The sequence below is a fragment of the Alligator mississippiensis genome, chromosome 2 (genome assembly GCF_030867095.1).
Source record: "Alligator mississippiensis isolate rAllMis1 chromosome 2, rAllMis1, whole genome shotgun sequence".
NCBI lineage: Eukaryota > Metazoa > Chordata > Crocodylia > Alligatoridae > Alligator > Alligator mississippiensis.
Genome location: NC_081825.1, coordinates 150284794 through 150300795, shown reverse-complemented (window position 1 = coordinate 150300795; position 16002 = coordinate 150284794). Strand labels below are relative to the sequence as shown.

At 45.7% G+C, this 16002-nt stretch overlaps 1 protein-coding gene across 3 annotated transcripts in view; it reads right to left on the bottom strand.

The window, feature by feature from the left end:
* Positions 1 to 15739, bottom strand: part of AFF1 (ALF transcription elongation factor 1) — a 241207-nt gene extending 225468 nt beyond the window's left edge. The window contains exons 1-3 of one of the 3 annotated variants that reach the window (XM_059722274.1): positions 15615 to 15739; positions 4987 to 5203; positions 1812 to 1883 (exon numbers count right to left, since the gene is read on the bottom strand). In XM_059722274.1, coding sequence (XP_059578257.1) covers positions 1812 to 1855 — 44 coding nt within the window. In that variant the 5' untranslated portion in view covers positions 1856 to 1883; positions 4987 to 5203; positions 15615 to 15739. Of the gene's footprint in view, positions 1 to 1811; positions 1884 to 4982; positions 5204 to 15614 lie in introns of all 3 variants that reach the window. The other 2 variants (XM_059722270.1, XM_019488145.2) reach the window with 2 other exon arrangements.
* Positions 15740 to 16002: the final 263 nt, after the last annotated feature.

The following is a 16002-nucleotide window of genomic DNA, read 5'->3' as shown; positions in this document are numbered from 1 at the left end:
ACACAATGCCTTGGTCTGACTAACATGGCATGCTGTAAAAACAGCAGTTGAGGAAAAAGCTCAGCGAACCTCTGAAATTGAGGAAAAGGAGGAGCTAATCCAAATTCTAAAAGACAGATGTGTCCAATTGGAAACCAGTAATCAGACTCTAAAGGGGCTGTCTCGAAACTTGGAAAATGAAAATGAGCAATTGAGAAAAATAAATCAAGACAATGCCTGACAATTGGAATTATTGGACCAAGAAAAGGCTAGCCGAGAAGCCTTGCAAAAATTGGTAAAGACAATGGTTAAAGACCAAGCCGAGAAGGGAGCCAAGGCCAACCATGGCCCCTGTCTAAATACCATTAACCGTTTGAAAAAGGAACTCCAGGAGCGCAGCCTGCAAGTAGCAGCTGTCATCCGGGGAGACCAAGCCAGGGATCCAGACATCCCCTTCAATCCGGGAGAGATTTGGGGTAGGGAGATGTGGGGAGATCCAGAGGTCAGATCAGGAGAGGACCCTGGTGCCTGAGGTGAGTGCAATCACGTGGACCTCAGTCACTCGGGATGCTCAGGGAAAACCCACGGAAACCACACAGGTAAGGGTCCCCCTCAGTGGAGCTGATCTAGCAGCCCTGGGCAAGACCCTGGGATCTGCTAACATTAGGAATTTGGGACAGTGGTTGCAGAAATCCCTCAACGTAGTGGAGTGTGAAACCCTGAGTGTCCGGGAATGGCACTGCCTACTAAGGGCTTGTGCCACCCCAGAGATTCAGGCAGCTATGGATCAGGAGGACAGCTTTGGGGGAGACAATATTCTCCGGAGCATAGTGGGTTTGGGGATCAGTTTGGGGAGAAAGACATTTAAGGCGCAGTTTGGGGCTAGCTACCAGACACCTGGGGAACCTGTTAGGGACTATGTGATCCGGTGTGTTATGTTGGGATTGCTGTCAGGGACGGTTCTACCCCTAGACAAGGAGAAGAAACAGACATCAGAAGTATAGATTACCGTCCTGGATTTTGGAAGGAGGTACAGGAAGGCATGCATCAGTCCAGAATTGGACTGATGGGGCCGCTCTGAGAGACCGTCAGATATGTGCTGGGACAAGTCCTAGCCCGGGCTCAGGATGCAGAGAGGTTAATTGGACGTCAAGGGGGGGCGATTGCAGCCACCCAGTTCAGAGAAAAGCTTAATGACACACTGAATTATATGGTTACCTATTCTAATGAAAGTGCATACCCCAAACCTGATAGGAGGGTTGGGGGTCCAAATTATTGCCCCAGCCCACACTGGGTTAACCCGAGGGTATCAAAGGAAAGAGAGGGGGAAAACGGGATTCGGTCAGCAGTGTGGAAGTTTTTAATGCAGCATGGGGAAAAAAAAAGGGAAATGGCATGGAAAGCCTCTAGCCGAGCTGCTTATCAGAATGGCAGAGCTGACTGGAAGAAGGACCAAGTATTGTACATACTTTAAGAGCACCTTATCCTATTCACCAACCCTGCAGCACTAGTGGACATTGCTGTTTCATCAATAGCAAAGACTCCATGAAACCAGGTGGCAAATACTTTATTTTACACTGTACTTACATGGATGAAAGCTACCCATGTACTTAGATGAATGTAGATTTAGAAAAAAAGTAATTTACTTTCACCTCATCACAAAATGAGTGAAGAGAAGTCAAACCTGAATTTATGGTAAAAAATAGCTTAAAAGATTTAACCCACCTCCATGCCCCAACCCCTGCTCCACCCAATGCCCCCTCCTGCAAAAAAAAAAAAATAAAAAAAAAATCAACAAACAGTCCCCACTGTGACACTGAATTAATTCTTACCCATTGCTGCTGCTTGCTGTGTGCTGTGTGTCTGTGGATGCCATTGTGCAGCTTCAGTCTCAATCAGTTCATCTGAAAAGAAGAGGACATTCATCCTTAAATTTAATATCCAAGTATCCAAAATATCCCTTTATAAAATGTAGGACATGAATATTCAACTTCTATAGGAACAGTCTACATTTTGCTCAAGACATAAGATGAGGGAAAGAACATTTTGCTGGGAGACCCCAAATGAGGTGGTGCCCTATCCTATCTTGGGAATCTGCAAGAGGAGGCCAGACAGATATTTGGCTGGGGTGATATAACTGTGGAACCTGTTCCTGCCTGGGGCAGGGGGTCTGACTTGATGATCTGTTTAGGTCCCTTCCGACCCTAAGCACTATGAAACTATGAATTTTTTAATCATACAAGGGAAGCAGCAAAGAGCAAATTGCAGTCTCCCTCCAATTTCCCAAGGAAGCACAATTCCTAGTATCATGCTTCTAATGAGTCTTGTTAACATGAAGTGGAAGTGATAAAGGGAACGAACACCTATCTTTGTGTACATATCTGCCATTAGGTTTAGGTGGTCAAGATCCCTTTGCACTTAGTATTCTAAAGTAGTGCTGGGCAACATTTTTGTGGTAGCAGGCTCAGGTCTAAGACAGGCCAGTACTAGGACCCAGCTGCTGCCACGACACTTCTCCTTGCAACCCAGCCATGACATGGGTAAGCCTCCTACCACCTTACACAGGTGAAGCCCCCACACTATCGAAGCCCTCTGCTGCCCGTCTGCAGCGCAACACTGTCAAAATCTCCCAGGTCTACAGGCCAAATCCAGTGCCTCTGCAGACCCACAGGCTGCTGACCCATTGTCTAAAGTTTTTTTTTTCATCCCATGGGCTCATTCTCTCTCTCACACACACACACATCACTGTTTTCATTATATCATATAACTCCTCAAAGCCAGCCCTTTCTATCCCCACACCAAACCTACACAGCAGTCTAAACAACCTTCTCATTAGTTTTGTGCCGTCACCAGCAATGACCACGTGCCAACAATGCCAGTAGACTCATCAATCCTACAGCCTAGATGGCTTGCCTGGAGGAGAAAATTATGATTATTATCATTAATTATATTCTGGCAGTTTGCCCAGTGATGTCTATGGCCTCTGCCTCAAGAAACTTAAGATGCAGGAGCCTGGTTCTGAAATAGGTTAATTAACACAGGGCTTAGTCCTGTAAGTAGTCCCACTGCATTGCTTTTTTGGTTTTAAAAGGAAACTGTCGCTGCAGTAAGCAATACACATAGGTGCCATGTGTCCAGGAGCAATAAAAAACATTGGGTAGTTGACTGTGTGGGACTTTAAGCTGCAGGGGCAGACAGATCTTCCTAGAGCCAGCATGTAATCAGCCAGCATCTAATGTCAATATTTATGCTAAGATCTTCTGTATTTCAAGATCCAAAGTATTCAACGTCAGAGTTCTACACCTATGTGCTTGAACTGTGCAAATCAATTTTTTAACTGAAATGAAACCCAGGGGAGCACCACGAATGGTTCTCAACCTTTCTAGACTTGAGGTGCCCCTCAATAATCTTGAGATACTCCGTGGAAAATGCCATCTCCCAGTTTTCACTCATTTTTTGAATACAGAACAATGATCTCAGTGGTGGCAAATGACAGAATAAGGAGCAATGGTCTCAAGTTGCAACAAGAGAAGTTAGATTAGATATTAGGAAAAGGTTTCTCACTAGGAAGGTAGTAAAACACTGCAACAGGTCACCCAGAAAGGTTGTGGGATCTCCACTAGGGCTGTGCGAAATGACTGTTTCAATTTGGTTTCAGATTCGGCCGTTTCGGAGGACAGTGATTTGTTTCAGTGTTTCGGATTGCTGTCCTGTTTTGTTTCAGCCAAATCTGTTTCGGAGATTCGGCTCTGCTGAATCTGTTCCGAATGGTCTGTAAGGCAAGCTTTGCACAGCCCTACCCAGCCGGGCGGGGCTTGGGGCCAGGGGCCCCAGCAGGAAACAGGACAGGGCCATGTGTGGTTCATCCAGGAGATGGGAAGGGCCGCAGCACTCCATGCAGGCGAGGAAACCCCCATACAGATTCCTGATCCATGTCACGCCAGGTCACGTGGCAGGACAGTGCTGGTCCCTGCTGCATGACCTGGCTTCACAGGGAACAGAGATCTGGGGCTGCATGGGGCAGGCAGTGGTGGGGAGGAAACCACAGCAGAATCTCTGCTCCCTATGGAGCCAGGTGGTGCGGCAGGGATTCCTCAGCCCCTGGTTTAATTACCCAACTCTCTGATCATTCCCCTACCTCTTCCCAGGGGGCGCAAGCCCCCTGATCTGCACACAGGGTTTCAACAGGCTGCCGCTGCAGGCTGGGGCCAGCAACAGCACCACAGTCTTCATGGTGCTCGGCACGAGCTGTGCCAAGTAGCTGCTGTTGCTCCAACCTGCTGAAACCCCGCACACAGATCGGGGGACTCGCACCCCCCAGGAAGAGCTGGGGAAGTGATCAGGGAGCTGGGGAATCAAAACGAGACCTAGATGTTAGTATCAGAGCAGTCCTTCCCTCCCTCTTCTTAGTTTTTGTTTCCCTGCAAGCCTGGCTGCAAAACTCCAAAATCCTCCGACACATTTCAGAGCCTTCTGTTTCAATTCGGGTTCAGTGTTTCAGGCACCAACATGGCCCGGAACACCTCTGAAATGAAACGGCTGCCGAAATTTCGCACAGCCCTAATCTCCATCCTTAAGACCTGGGTAGATAAAGCCTTGACTGGGATGATACAGTTGGGATGGTCCTGCTTGGAGCAAGGGGTTGGACTAGACCTCCTGAGGTCCCTTCCAACCTTAATTATCTATGTTTCTATGAATAGAGCATTCATAGAAACATAGAATTCTTCTACTGCAAAGAACTCAGAAAGACCACAACAAGTCAGAACATTTTAAACACTATAGATTCCTACTTGAAATCTTTGAGTTTATCTGATGAGTGATGTTTGCACACCTAACAGTACTAATATTTGAGTGGCACCCTGAAGCACCCTTGAAAGGATCTCAAGGCACCTTGGAATAGCATGTAAATGGCGAAAGGAGGGAGAGAAGCTGCATGACCTTAAATACTCTTATGCCCTCGCTACTACACACAGTAAAGGAATGGACAGCTCTTTGAAAGTTACCTACTTTTCCTTCTCTTGTCCAGCTGGGGTGCCTAACTGGAGGGTACTTTCTCTTGTTCAGACCTATCAGCAGGAACAGTAGCCTGCCAGTCCAAGCTTCTCTTCTCTGCTCCCAGGACACTCAGCTCAACCTCATCATCGTAGATAGGGAGCAGGAACAAAGTGGCAATGTGGAACATTCCCCTCAGAGTATCAAACAGCCTTCTTATGAATAGAAAGACCTGGGGAGAGAAAAAAACCAATAACAATAAAGAAATGTACTTCCTGTATTTTACTTAAAAAAGAAAGGATACCATATCCCAACACTGTTACCATGAGACAGACATAGTGAGAAAGACACAAGCATCTTCCTCCCACATGCAATTTAAATGGCTGGCTATATAAAAGAACGTTGCAAAAAGGATCATGAAAAAATCTTGGGTTTGGATACGTCAAAAAGTCTCCCCTTTCTCTTATGCCCAAGTCTATGCAAATGGTTTTAACCTGGAGTATATTTTCCTCCAATAGTCAATACCCCATAACTACTTGCATTCCCCAAACCTACCACACTTTCCTCATTGTCTCATTTTTCAAGAGTAAACCCATGTAAAATCTTCACAATTACTAGTAATTCTGTTGGAAGAAGTTTTGCAAGAGTCTTTAAACTGATTCAATAAAAAGCTGAGATGTGCTCTCAAGAAGCTGCTTTTGAGTAAGAGCAAAACAAAAATGAAGACACAGAATGGGACCTGGATCAATACAAGCACAATTCACAGCACTGATCAGAAGTACCAGGAAGAGAAAGAGAATGATTAAGTTTTGAAAATAAGTTCCAGCAGGAAAAACAGTCATGAATCTTTATTTTTAGTATCCTACCCTACTGAGGCATAAAACAAATTTATGGCTTGAAGACATGCTGCAGTAGCATTGTGTGAAGCAGTGGGGGCTCAGCAAATGAAGTTAAAAAAAAATAGATGGTTTACTAGTTAGATAAGGGTCTGACCTCTAGGTCATCTGTTTAATTCCAGAACAGATCAGTTATCATCATAGAGCTGTTCAGTAAACTTAAATGAGCGTGTAGTGGATAATGTCCCCTTCAGATAACCATCACAGTTTCAATTGAAACAAAAAAACTGGAGGATCAGCTGAGCCTGGAGATCAGAGTGTGCTGACACAAGAACTTAGAATGAATAGGACTTATCAGTATGCACCCCAGTCAGAGTTGAGGCCTGAGATATTTACTGGTTAAATAGTTGTGCACAGGAAGAATGCAGAAGTAGAAAAGACAGTCTAGTTTAACAATTAAAAGCATGTTAGGACTGTAAATTAAATTCTTATGTATAAACAAGTCAGGAAAAGTTCTAAGGAGATAACAGGAGAAGCTATGCAAGCTGCTACCCAACTGGTGTGGCAATCTGAAAACTAGTTGTACAGGCTCAAAGAAGGGTTCAGAAAAGTTTTCTCCACAAGCAGGGCATGGATCTTAAACACTATGGTACAGCAGTGTTAGAGTGATGCTGTAGCCTTGATGGTCCAGAAATTATGAGAGGGGCAAAGGTTTTGTGAGTAGTAACTTTTTTTGGACCAACTACATGGTTGGGATAAATTAGGAAAACTTTCAAATGCAAATGAAAGGCATTTTTCAACCTGCCTTCAAACGTTTGTCTAACTTTATCTCGAGCATGCAGTTGGTCCAATAAAAGATATTGCTCAAAAAATCCTTGCCAACAATATGGTATATGCCAACAGTATGATTTGGCAGAATTTTTTTTTTGAATAATTTTGACGGATAACATCAATTTTTATTTTTTAGCATTTATTTAGATTTTTATCCATTTAAATTTTCAGGATTGTGCACAATTAGGGGCATGGGGGGGTGTAGGACTGCTGCCAGCTGAGTTGCAGAGCTGCTATCAGTCCCAGCTCCACTTGCCCGCAGTTCCCTCATCTGCTTTGTCATTTCCTCTTCCTTTGTTCCCAGTCCCCTGGTGTTTCTGGGAGCTGCAGTCCAAACTAGTCAGCACACTTCTGCTTCCCCTGTCATCACACGCTCAGTCAGCCATCATTTTTCTTATGTCCTCATTCTATAAATTCCAATTATTAATGATGGAAATATTTTCTGTTGGTCTGTGGGTGTGAGGCGATATCAAAGTTTATTGATAAAAATCTAATTTTACCAAGCCCAGGTATACATTACACCACATTCATTACACCAATCAAGAAGCTTGCACAGCTACTATCTTTGCTATACATGCTCTACAGATATACATGGCACATTAGTCTTCGTATCATGAAACCATGGCTGACTTCAGTAAATCCTAAATTAATCCAACACTGCATTCATTTAAGAAAGAATGATTAACATTTTATAGTTCCATAACTTACCACTACAGGCAACCCTCACTTAATGCTGTTCCGCTTAGCATTATTTTGCTATAACGCTCATTTTAAATCGATACCTGATTTCACTTAGCACTCAGCAAGTTTCATTATAACACTCGCGATCACCATCTTGAGTCATTAAAACAATTGCAGTTGCCATCTTGGGTCATCAAATACTTTCATTTTCACTTAACGCTCGATTTTTCAGGAACCAATTAAGAGTGCTAAGCAGGGGTTGCCTGTAGTTGCAATCACGTTTCTCTCTTGTTTTATATTTGGCAAGACATACAGGCATGTCGCATCTTACGCGGGGGTTACATTCTAAAGGCTGCGTGTAAGGGTGAAAAAAACGTATAGTGAAATCGCATATTACCGTGCCAGCGGTGACTGCCTCTGCCTCCAAAACTTCCCACCACCGCCATGGAGCCGCGCTTAGAGCTGTGCAGCCAGTGACAGCGGTGCAGCGTGGGGTGGTGGTGGGGATGGCTGCGTGCCGCCCGGCCACCACCACGCCAGGCGGCCAGTCACACAGCTCCGGGCACGGCTCCATGGCGGCAGCGGGAAGTTTTGGAGGCAGAGGCAGTCACCACTGGCAGCGTGGTGGTGGTCGGGCCTCCAGGTAAGCAGCAGCACCGCGTGCAGACTCAAGCCCCGCCCTCCCCACCTGCATATAGTTGAATTTGCACAAGTTAAATGTGCATACGATGCGACATGCCTGTATTTCTAAGTAGAAACATACTATGATGCACAGAGAAATCTGTAGGAGATTCTAGCTGAAAACCTTTATTCTGTTTTAAAAGTGACCACAAACACACAAAAGGACTTTTTTTCTTTAGTAATATCTTTCTTCATTAGCTTTGAATGACATAGCTTTCTTCCTTTTCCCTCTGCGTTTCAGAAATTCTGAAATGTCAGGAGTTTCAGTCAGCAAAGTCAGGAAGTAAACTCTCTTTTAAGTGGTTTACTGAAATACTTTCTATAAACCATATTCTCTTCAATGCTTCAAGGGTTTGGTTTGTTTGTTAAATTTGATTGTGTTTTTCAAAACAATTTGGGAAAAATATAAACAAATACTTACAGATGCTTATATTTCTTTCCCTGCAAACAGTTAAGTTCCCACCCAATACTATTGCCAATAATTGGCATAAAAAAAACCAGCAGTTGCAAGAGAATGCTCTAAAAATGGGCCTTTTAAATGTGCAAAGAGAAAAATAAATAGCATGGGCTATAATGTTCCAATTGCTAGGGAGACTTTTATGGTGTGGCAGAAGAGGAAAGATTATAACTTGCTGCTTAGAAGAGATTTAAATGTTGACTACTTGCTTTTAAATGCTAGCACACACAGGGTTTAAAAGCAATTAAAAGCCTGTGTTCTACAACATGTTTCTAACACAGTTAAAGAGCTATCTATGTTCCAAAGCTTATATGGGGAAACAGAACTAGCGCTGAACACAGCTGCATATGGCATGCACTAAGCCACTCTGCCAAAAATTTCCCTACCAAAAGAACCCACAACAGGAGTTCAAACATAGATCATACTCCAGGCAGCTGCAGCTATTTTTTTAAAGCCATCACAACATCTAATCCTGCAGAGCCAACTGGGGATTTAGTCAGGACAGAAAAATGCCCTGCAATGAAGCAGATTTGAAAATGTATTTTCCCACACACCTTTCCAGTGTACTTGGTTTTGATTTTGCCATAGCATAAGACATCACTTTTCAAGCTGTTTTACACAGCAGTGCAAACTTTTAACAGTTATAGAGAATTGTCTAACTAGTTGTATATATACACAAGATTCTTACAAATGACCATTCTGGTGATTTCTTGAAAAGTTGTGGGGTAACTGAATACTATAGCAATGGAAGAAATAGAAGCACCTATGTAGATTTTATGGGGTATCATTAACTCACTGAATCCAGTTTTTAAGTGCTGATGAGTCATCTCAAAAGTATCTAAAAAAAGAAGCTAAAAATAACTCTCTGGTGGCAAAATTGTTAGGAAGGAAGTTTAGGTCAGTACTGCTGGTGCACAGGCAGGAAAGTTCTGAACACTTGTTTAAGCTGATATCATAATATGGCTAAAGTAAATATTTAAGGATGCCAGGAAGGCCTAATACAATTGAAAGCTTTTTCAGAAACCAGTTTTCTGAAGAGGAGCTTGCAGTCTAAATAGACAGGATAGAGATGGAAGTCAGGGAATGGAATAGCAGGGAATAACACAGCAACAGGTCTGTAAAAGTTACTAAAAACTGTTTTAGAGGGTCAGGCTTTAGGAAGTAGGGATGAAGACGTGGGACAGGTGACAGACATAGAGAGAAGATGGGAGAAAAGGCTGATTCAGCAAGGCTTTAGAGAAGGGTTTGGGACTAGAACATACAGCCACTGAGCGCAGCCAACCTAGACTCCACTGTCAATGGGGGTCCTTCCCCACTGCTCCTGGTTGTAGAGTCAATGGATGCTACTTCCTAAATTGTTCCTACCAGATTCAATTCCTTTTGCCCCTAGGTTTAGAATTTCTCTCTCCTCCAAACCCACAAGAGGTAGCAGAGGGGTGGTAATGACTGATCTCAGTGCTCCTATCTGTGATGGTAGTTACAGGAAGTAGTAATCCCAGCTGGATCCCATCTTCCCTCTCCCTCCTCAGTTTTTCAATGACTGGTGCTCCTGGGAGCTACTACAATCATGGTTAAATCAGGAACTAGAACAGCCAAGATCCTTGCACAATGCATCTTTGGGTGTGTAGCACCCAACTAATGCAGAGTTTACAATCTGCATACACCAGAAAGCATGAGCATCCTCCACTGTCAAATGGAAGATGTGCATTTTACAGAGAGAAGACTACATCCTAGGTGGTGGCAGCACATGGGACAGAAGCAGCAGCTAGAGCAGGGGCGGGAAATTATTTTGGGCAGAGGGCTGCTTACTGAGTTTCAGCAAGCCATCGAGGGCCACATGACAGGCAGCCCAGGGCAGATTAATATTATCTACATTTTTTAGGGGCCCCACAGGCCGGATAGAATGGCCTGGTGGGCCACATCCAGCCCCCGGGCCGCATTTTGCCCACTCCTGAGCTAAAGGTTCACTATAGTGGGAAGGGAGCAGGGACAGAAGAGGGGAGAAGGATTTACCTCCTTTTATTTTGCTATGGGGGAGGAAGAGGGCCAAAATTGGTGTTTAACTGGCTGCTTGACAAAAATAACAGTGGCAAAAAAAAGGAAGTAATTCCCACCCCTTGGCCCTCTACTCCTACACTGTGTGCCACTTGTGCTGTTCTGCCTGGAAAAGGTGCATGTTGCAGAGGGTGGGGAGACAGACCAGGAGCATGAGGTACCCCTCTAGCTCTGTTCCAGTGCCCTCCCTCCTTAGGCAGCACCAAGAGCTCATTCCCTACTCCCCAACCCACTGTTATGCTGCTGGTGGGTACCCACAGAAAACCTCAGAGAGATCAAAAATTGCTCTCTCTAATCCCAATCCAGCCTCTTCCTCATAAAGCCATCCTTCCTCTCCAATTTATCTGATGGGGTAGATAATAATCAGTCATGGTAGTTCAGGGGCAGGCAATTATTTTGGGCAGAGGGCAGCTTACTGAGTTTCAGCAAGCCATCAAGGGCTGCATGACAGGCAGCTCAGGGCAGATTAATATTAATTTTCTAAATTTTTTAGGGGCCCCGCAGGCCAGATAGAATGGCCTGGCAGGCTGCATCCAGCCCCCGGGCTGGATTTTTCCCATCCCTGTGCTAGTCTGAAGTCAGGTAGAAGGCAGGGCAGTACCTTAGAGTCTAGACTTTAAAACTGATACCCCACCCTGACTTCTACACAATTTATTTGATGCAAGTCATTGACACCCACAGCCACTGAAGCCAAAACTTTAGAGTAGATTTTTAATTAGGCATAATGGCGCTGTTAAGTTCCTTTACCTAAGGGCACTGTATTTAAAGAAGGCAGAGCAGAAGGTGTTCTTAGAAAACATAAGGGCTTGTTACAACAGTGAAACAGGCTTCAGTGTTGCAGTCAGCATCAGGATCCAAAGGCCTCTCTAACACTCTCAGTTTTATGTGAGGAACCCATACAGGCAGCCCACACTTAACGCGGTTTTGATTAGCACTATTTTGCTTCAACGCTCATTTAAAATTGATACCTGGTTTCACTGAGCGCTCAGCCAGTTTCACTATAGTGCTCAGTGGAACCAGCGAGTTTTAGCGGGAAGAAGCAGCAGTGGCGGCGGCAGCAAGTGCAGTGTGTGGCAGCAAGTGGGGGCTAGGCATGAGCGGGGGGAGGAGGGGGGGGAAGCCAGGCACGGCTAGCGAAGACGGACAGGTGGGGCAGTGGAGCGTCCCGGGGGGGGGGTTACAGATGGCTGGCACGTAGCAGGGATGCTGCAAACATCTACCCTGCTCCTGTGGGATGCTCCACCGCCTGAGTTCACCAGCCGAAGCAGCGGAGATGGGGAGGAGTGTGAGGCCTGCGCTGGTGCCCAGGGCCAATGGGGGCCTGCACCCAGGGTGGATCTGCAGGAATGCGAGGACCAGGGCCAGGGCAGCAGGAGTGCCAGTTGCGCAGGGCCTGCATTGGTGCCTGGGACCAGGGCTGGCAGGGGCCCAGGGTGAGGCAGCAGGAATGCAGGCCTGGGCTGGCACGTGGAACTGGAGTGGCCAATAGGCTAATGGGGAGAGGTGGTGGCGGCAAGAAGCGGTGGTAACCAATTACCTATATTTACATTCATTCCTACAGGCAAATGGATTTCACTTAGCACAGTTTCACTTAGCACTCGGTTTTTCTGGAACCATTTAAGAGCGCTAAGCAGGGGTTGCCTGTACTTATTTTGTGTTTTGTATAGCACAGAACTTGTTGTGTCAATATAAGTAAGAATTGGAAAAGGTAAGAATACAAGGTTCCTGGAAACCCAGCACACCATTGATACTACAACAGCATACCAGTAATATTAAAACAATCAGCCAAAGGGGAACTTGGTCAGCAACATATCAAAACACTACTCTTAACCCTTACTTCATTGTACGAAGACCACCGTCCACCCCTTCCAAGAACCTTAGCAAGTGCTGTTAAAATGTGCCTGGAAGGTTGCTAAAAATCAAGCTGTTTCAGACAAGTGTGGGAAACAAATCGCCAAAGTCTAGGTGCTCTCCCAGAAAACACCAGGCCAATAATACCCTCTCCTCTGTAACAAAAGGAATCTAATGCAAAAGAGCCTTTTGACCACAGTGTGGTCAGTATTAGAACTCGGGAAGCAGCAAGTCTCAGCCCACATAGGGCTTTTTAGTATATAAACAACAACTTAAATCAACCTGGAGACCACTGCAGATCCTGGAGCACACATGCCATATGTTCCCAACAAAGCACCTCACTCAACAAGCAAGGTGCTGCACTTTGCTTCAGTCTACAAGTAGCACACTGCCAGTAATTTTGCCACCGATTTAGTTGCTTCATAATTAGATAATAGTAATGTTCCCTCCAGAAAAGAGCCTTCTGACCAGCTGCAGTTGTAGTGAACTAGTTCATTTTTATCTACAGTGATTAACAAGTAGCAGCTGGGGGCCTAACTCAACTCTTCAGAAATAAAACTTAGTAACTAATAGTGAATCTGCTCTCTCAAGCACTTGTTATTACTTCCCTAATCTTCCAGCGTTATCTCCATTTTACCTCAGTCAAGCTTCAGCCAGCTTGCAAAAAATCTCATCACAATCTCAATTTGACACCAAGGTGCTGAACCGCATCACTGCAGTTAGATGAGAGCAGCATCTGTATATCAGCTTTCTGAAAAAGCCACTCTTCAAGCCACCTTAGCAAATCTACTAATGGCCTAACGTGCACATTGAACAGGAAGGGTGACAGAACAGCATTTGGAAGCTCCTTGGGAAAATAAACTGCCCACAGGTGAATAAGCAATACCTTGTGATCAATGCCATAGAAGGCAGTTGATTAACAGTTCCAAACCACCTGATCTTTACTGCTCACAGGAAGAGACTGCCAGCCAGTACAGTCTCCATGCCAAAGCCAAGTCTATAGCCAAACTGACGTGGGTAGAGAAAGTCAAAGGATACTGCAGGAGTGTTCATTGTAGCTGTGTTGGTCTAAGGACATAGACATAAGGTTCTTTGGATAAATCTGATAACTTTTATTAGACCAATCAAAATAATTGGAAAATTTCTTCTTTACAAGCTTTTGGGTACAAACACCCTTCAGGGTACAAACACCCTTCATCCATCAGCATCTTGAGATACTGCAAGAACTCTTACCACAGTACTCTCCACCATCAGACCCAAGAAAAGAAGATGGGACATAGATTAACATTAGCTAAATTGCCAGAATCAAGCAATGACTCTGAACAAAAGCTGCACTAATGCCTCCTTCAAGAAGAAAGAAGGTCATCTCTTTAAGAGGCACTCTGACCATGTCCACAAGCAAGTAATTTACTACTTGCCACTGGCCTTCACCACCTGGGAAAGATAAGGAACAAAGACTGTGGAACAAAAATTCTCTTCCTATTATGAAAGAATAAAAAATGCCAATTCTTTTAGTGAGAACTTGTACTCCAACTAAGAAAAAAATATATATTTTACATATATGTACAACCTCCCCGCACTGTACCATCAAGATAGGGGCACAGAAGACAGACTTTGCAGCCAGCATGCCAGAAAGTTGTGGGTTTGTGTGCCATCTAAGAACCTTATATTGCATTACATGAAGAAAATGAGCATAGCTTCTGCTTTTCCTGCACTGAAAAATAACCATATTCTTTTCTGAGGCAAGGTGTCATACGGCCAACTGTCAAATTCAGATTTTATTTATGTACACTGCATATTCCCAACTATCAAGTTTGTGTTACTGCAAGACTCCCACTTCTGACTTGTTTTTACTACAAAGTGAAGTGTAAAGTTGCTGGCTGAGACCAGAAATCAGACATTTTATAGGTACAATATTTTCATTCTGAGACCTACTTTTGGTTGTTTTTAAAAGAAATGCATACCTTTAAATGCAAGACAGTATTGTGAACCACTGAAACATCAACACACTCTTAACTCTACAAGCCTCAATCCTGCAAAGGTTTCCCTGCATGTGAGTGGGGCCCCTTTAACTTATCTGACTTTGCAGGACGCTAGGAAGAAAAGTAGCAGCCTAGTTTGCAGCTTGCAGGCAAGTTATTTGGATAGATGTGATATCCTTTATTAGACCTACTAAATAAATGGAAAAAAGTTCTTTGCAAGCTTTTGGGCACAAACACCCTTTGTCAGGCATTGGGAGACTTTTGGGCTGAAAGAGTGGCCTCTGGTGAATGTCTCAGAGTGGCCTCTGACTATGTCTGCCTTATAAACTACCATCTGCACAGCAAATGCAGCAACAAGTCTATCAGTGTTCAAATAAGCAGAAAGGGATACTCCAAATGCAATACTTCCAAAAACATGGGACTTGTGTGAGGGCCGGGCCATGCATCCAAATGAAAGCTGCCTAGAAACCAGCTAGGGAGCTGTTACATATTTTCAAGCATTACATTCAGAGCCGGTTGGCTGTTTTTATAGCTGGTTGGACATTTTTATGGCATGATCATGATTTGACATATGGGGCTGGCCTAAATTCACTGCACTGTTCACCAACAAATTGCATGACTGTACCTTTGCACATGGGACTGGTTTAAATTCACTGTGTGGCTGACCTGTGAGCTGTGCGCTCATTGCTTGGCACATGTGGTCCATCTAAATGTATTGCACAACCCCCCAGTCAGGGTGGGAATTATGGGGGAGCTGAGTCCCCCCCCTAAGAGACAAAAGGCCCGTTGTAAGATTTGAAAATCATAACCTGGAGGGGTCTCCTGATTATTCCTTCCAATAAACCGCTTTCAAATTTTTTGCAGCGCCCCCTCCCCAAGAGTCAAAGTGTAATTCAACCCCGGCCCCCAGTGAATCGCGTAATGTATGTAAGGTGTGGCAGGAGCCCAAGTCTCCATCCTTACGGCGGGGCGGGGGGCCGCGATGTGCTGCGGCCAGGAAAAGGGACATTACAGGAGGCGCCGGGCTCCGCTCCTAGCCGACCAGAGCCCGCGGCTGAGAGGGAAACAATTGCTGCAAAGTGAGTCAGAGCCGAGGGCCGGCAGCTGTTAACCCTGCAGGGCAGGGGCGGAGCTGCGAGGCAGCCCAGCCCCTGCCTCCAGCCCGGGCTGGGCCCGGAGGGAAAACCCAGGCTCTCCCGAACACAGCCCCTGCAACTGCGGGGCAGGGCGGGGGAATTCCTCCCACCCCCGCTGCAGCTCATGTCTCACCTCGGCCAGGTCGCTGCGAGCTGTGACGGGGAGGGTTGCCAAGGGGCGCTGCGCGTTTCCCCCCTTGGGAGAGTGCTGGCCAGGGGCTCCCGGCGGCGGCGGCGGCCCGGGTGAGGAAGCGGGCTTCGAACGCCGTGCAGCAACGCTCCACGCCCCGCCCCCTGCACCCGGACACGCCCACTGCCGGACAGGCCCGCCCCCAGCAGAGGGATTCCATAGAGAAGCAGAGGCTTCTCCGGAAACCTCCGAAGCCCGCCCTCCCAGTGATCGGGGTTTAGAGGCGAGGGGCCCCCAGGGGTTGCTATAGGCTGGGTCAGGCTGCCCTGCCCTGCCCTGCCCTGCCCTGCCCTGCAGGAGGCTCTGCCCAGGGTCCTGGCTGAGAACGGTG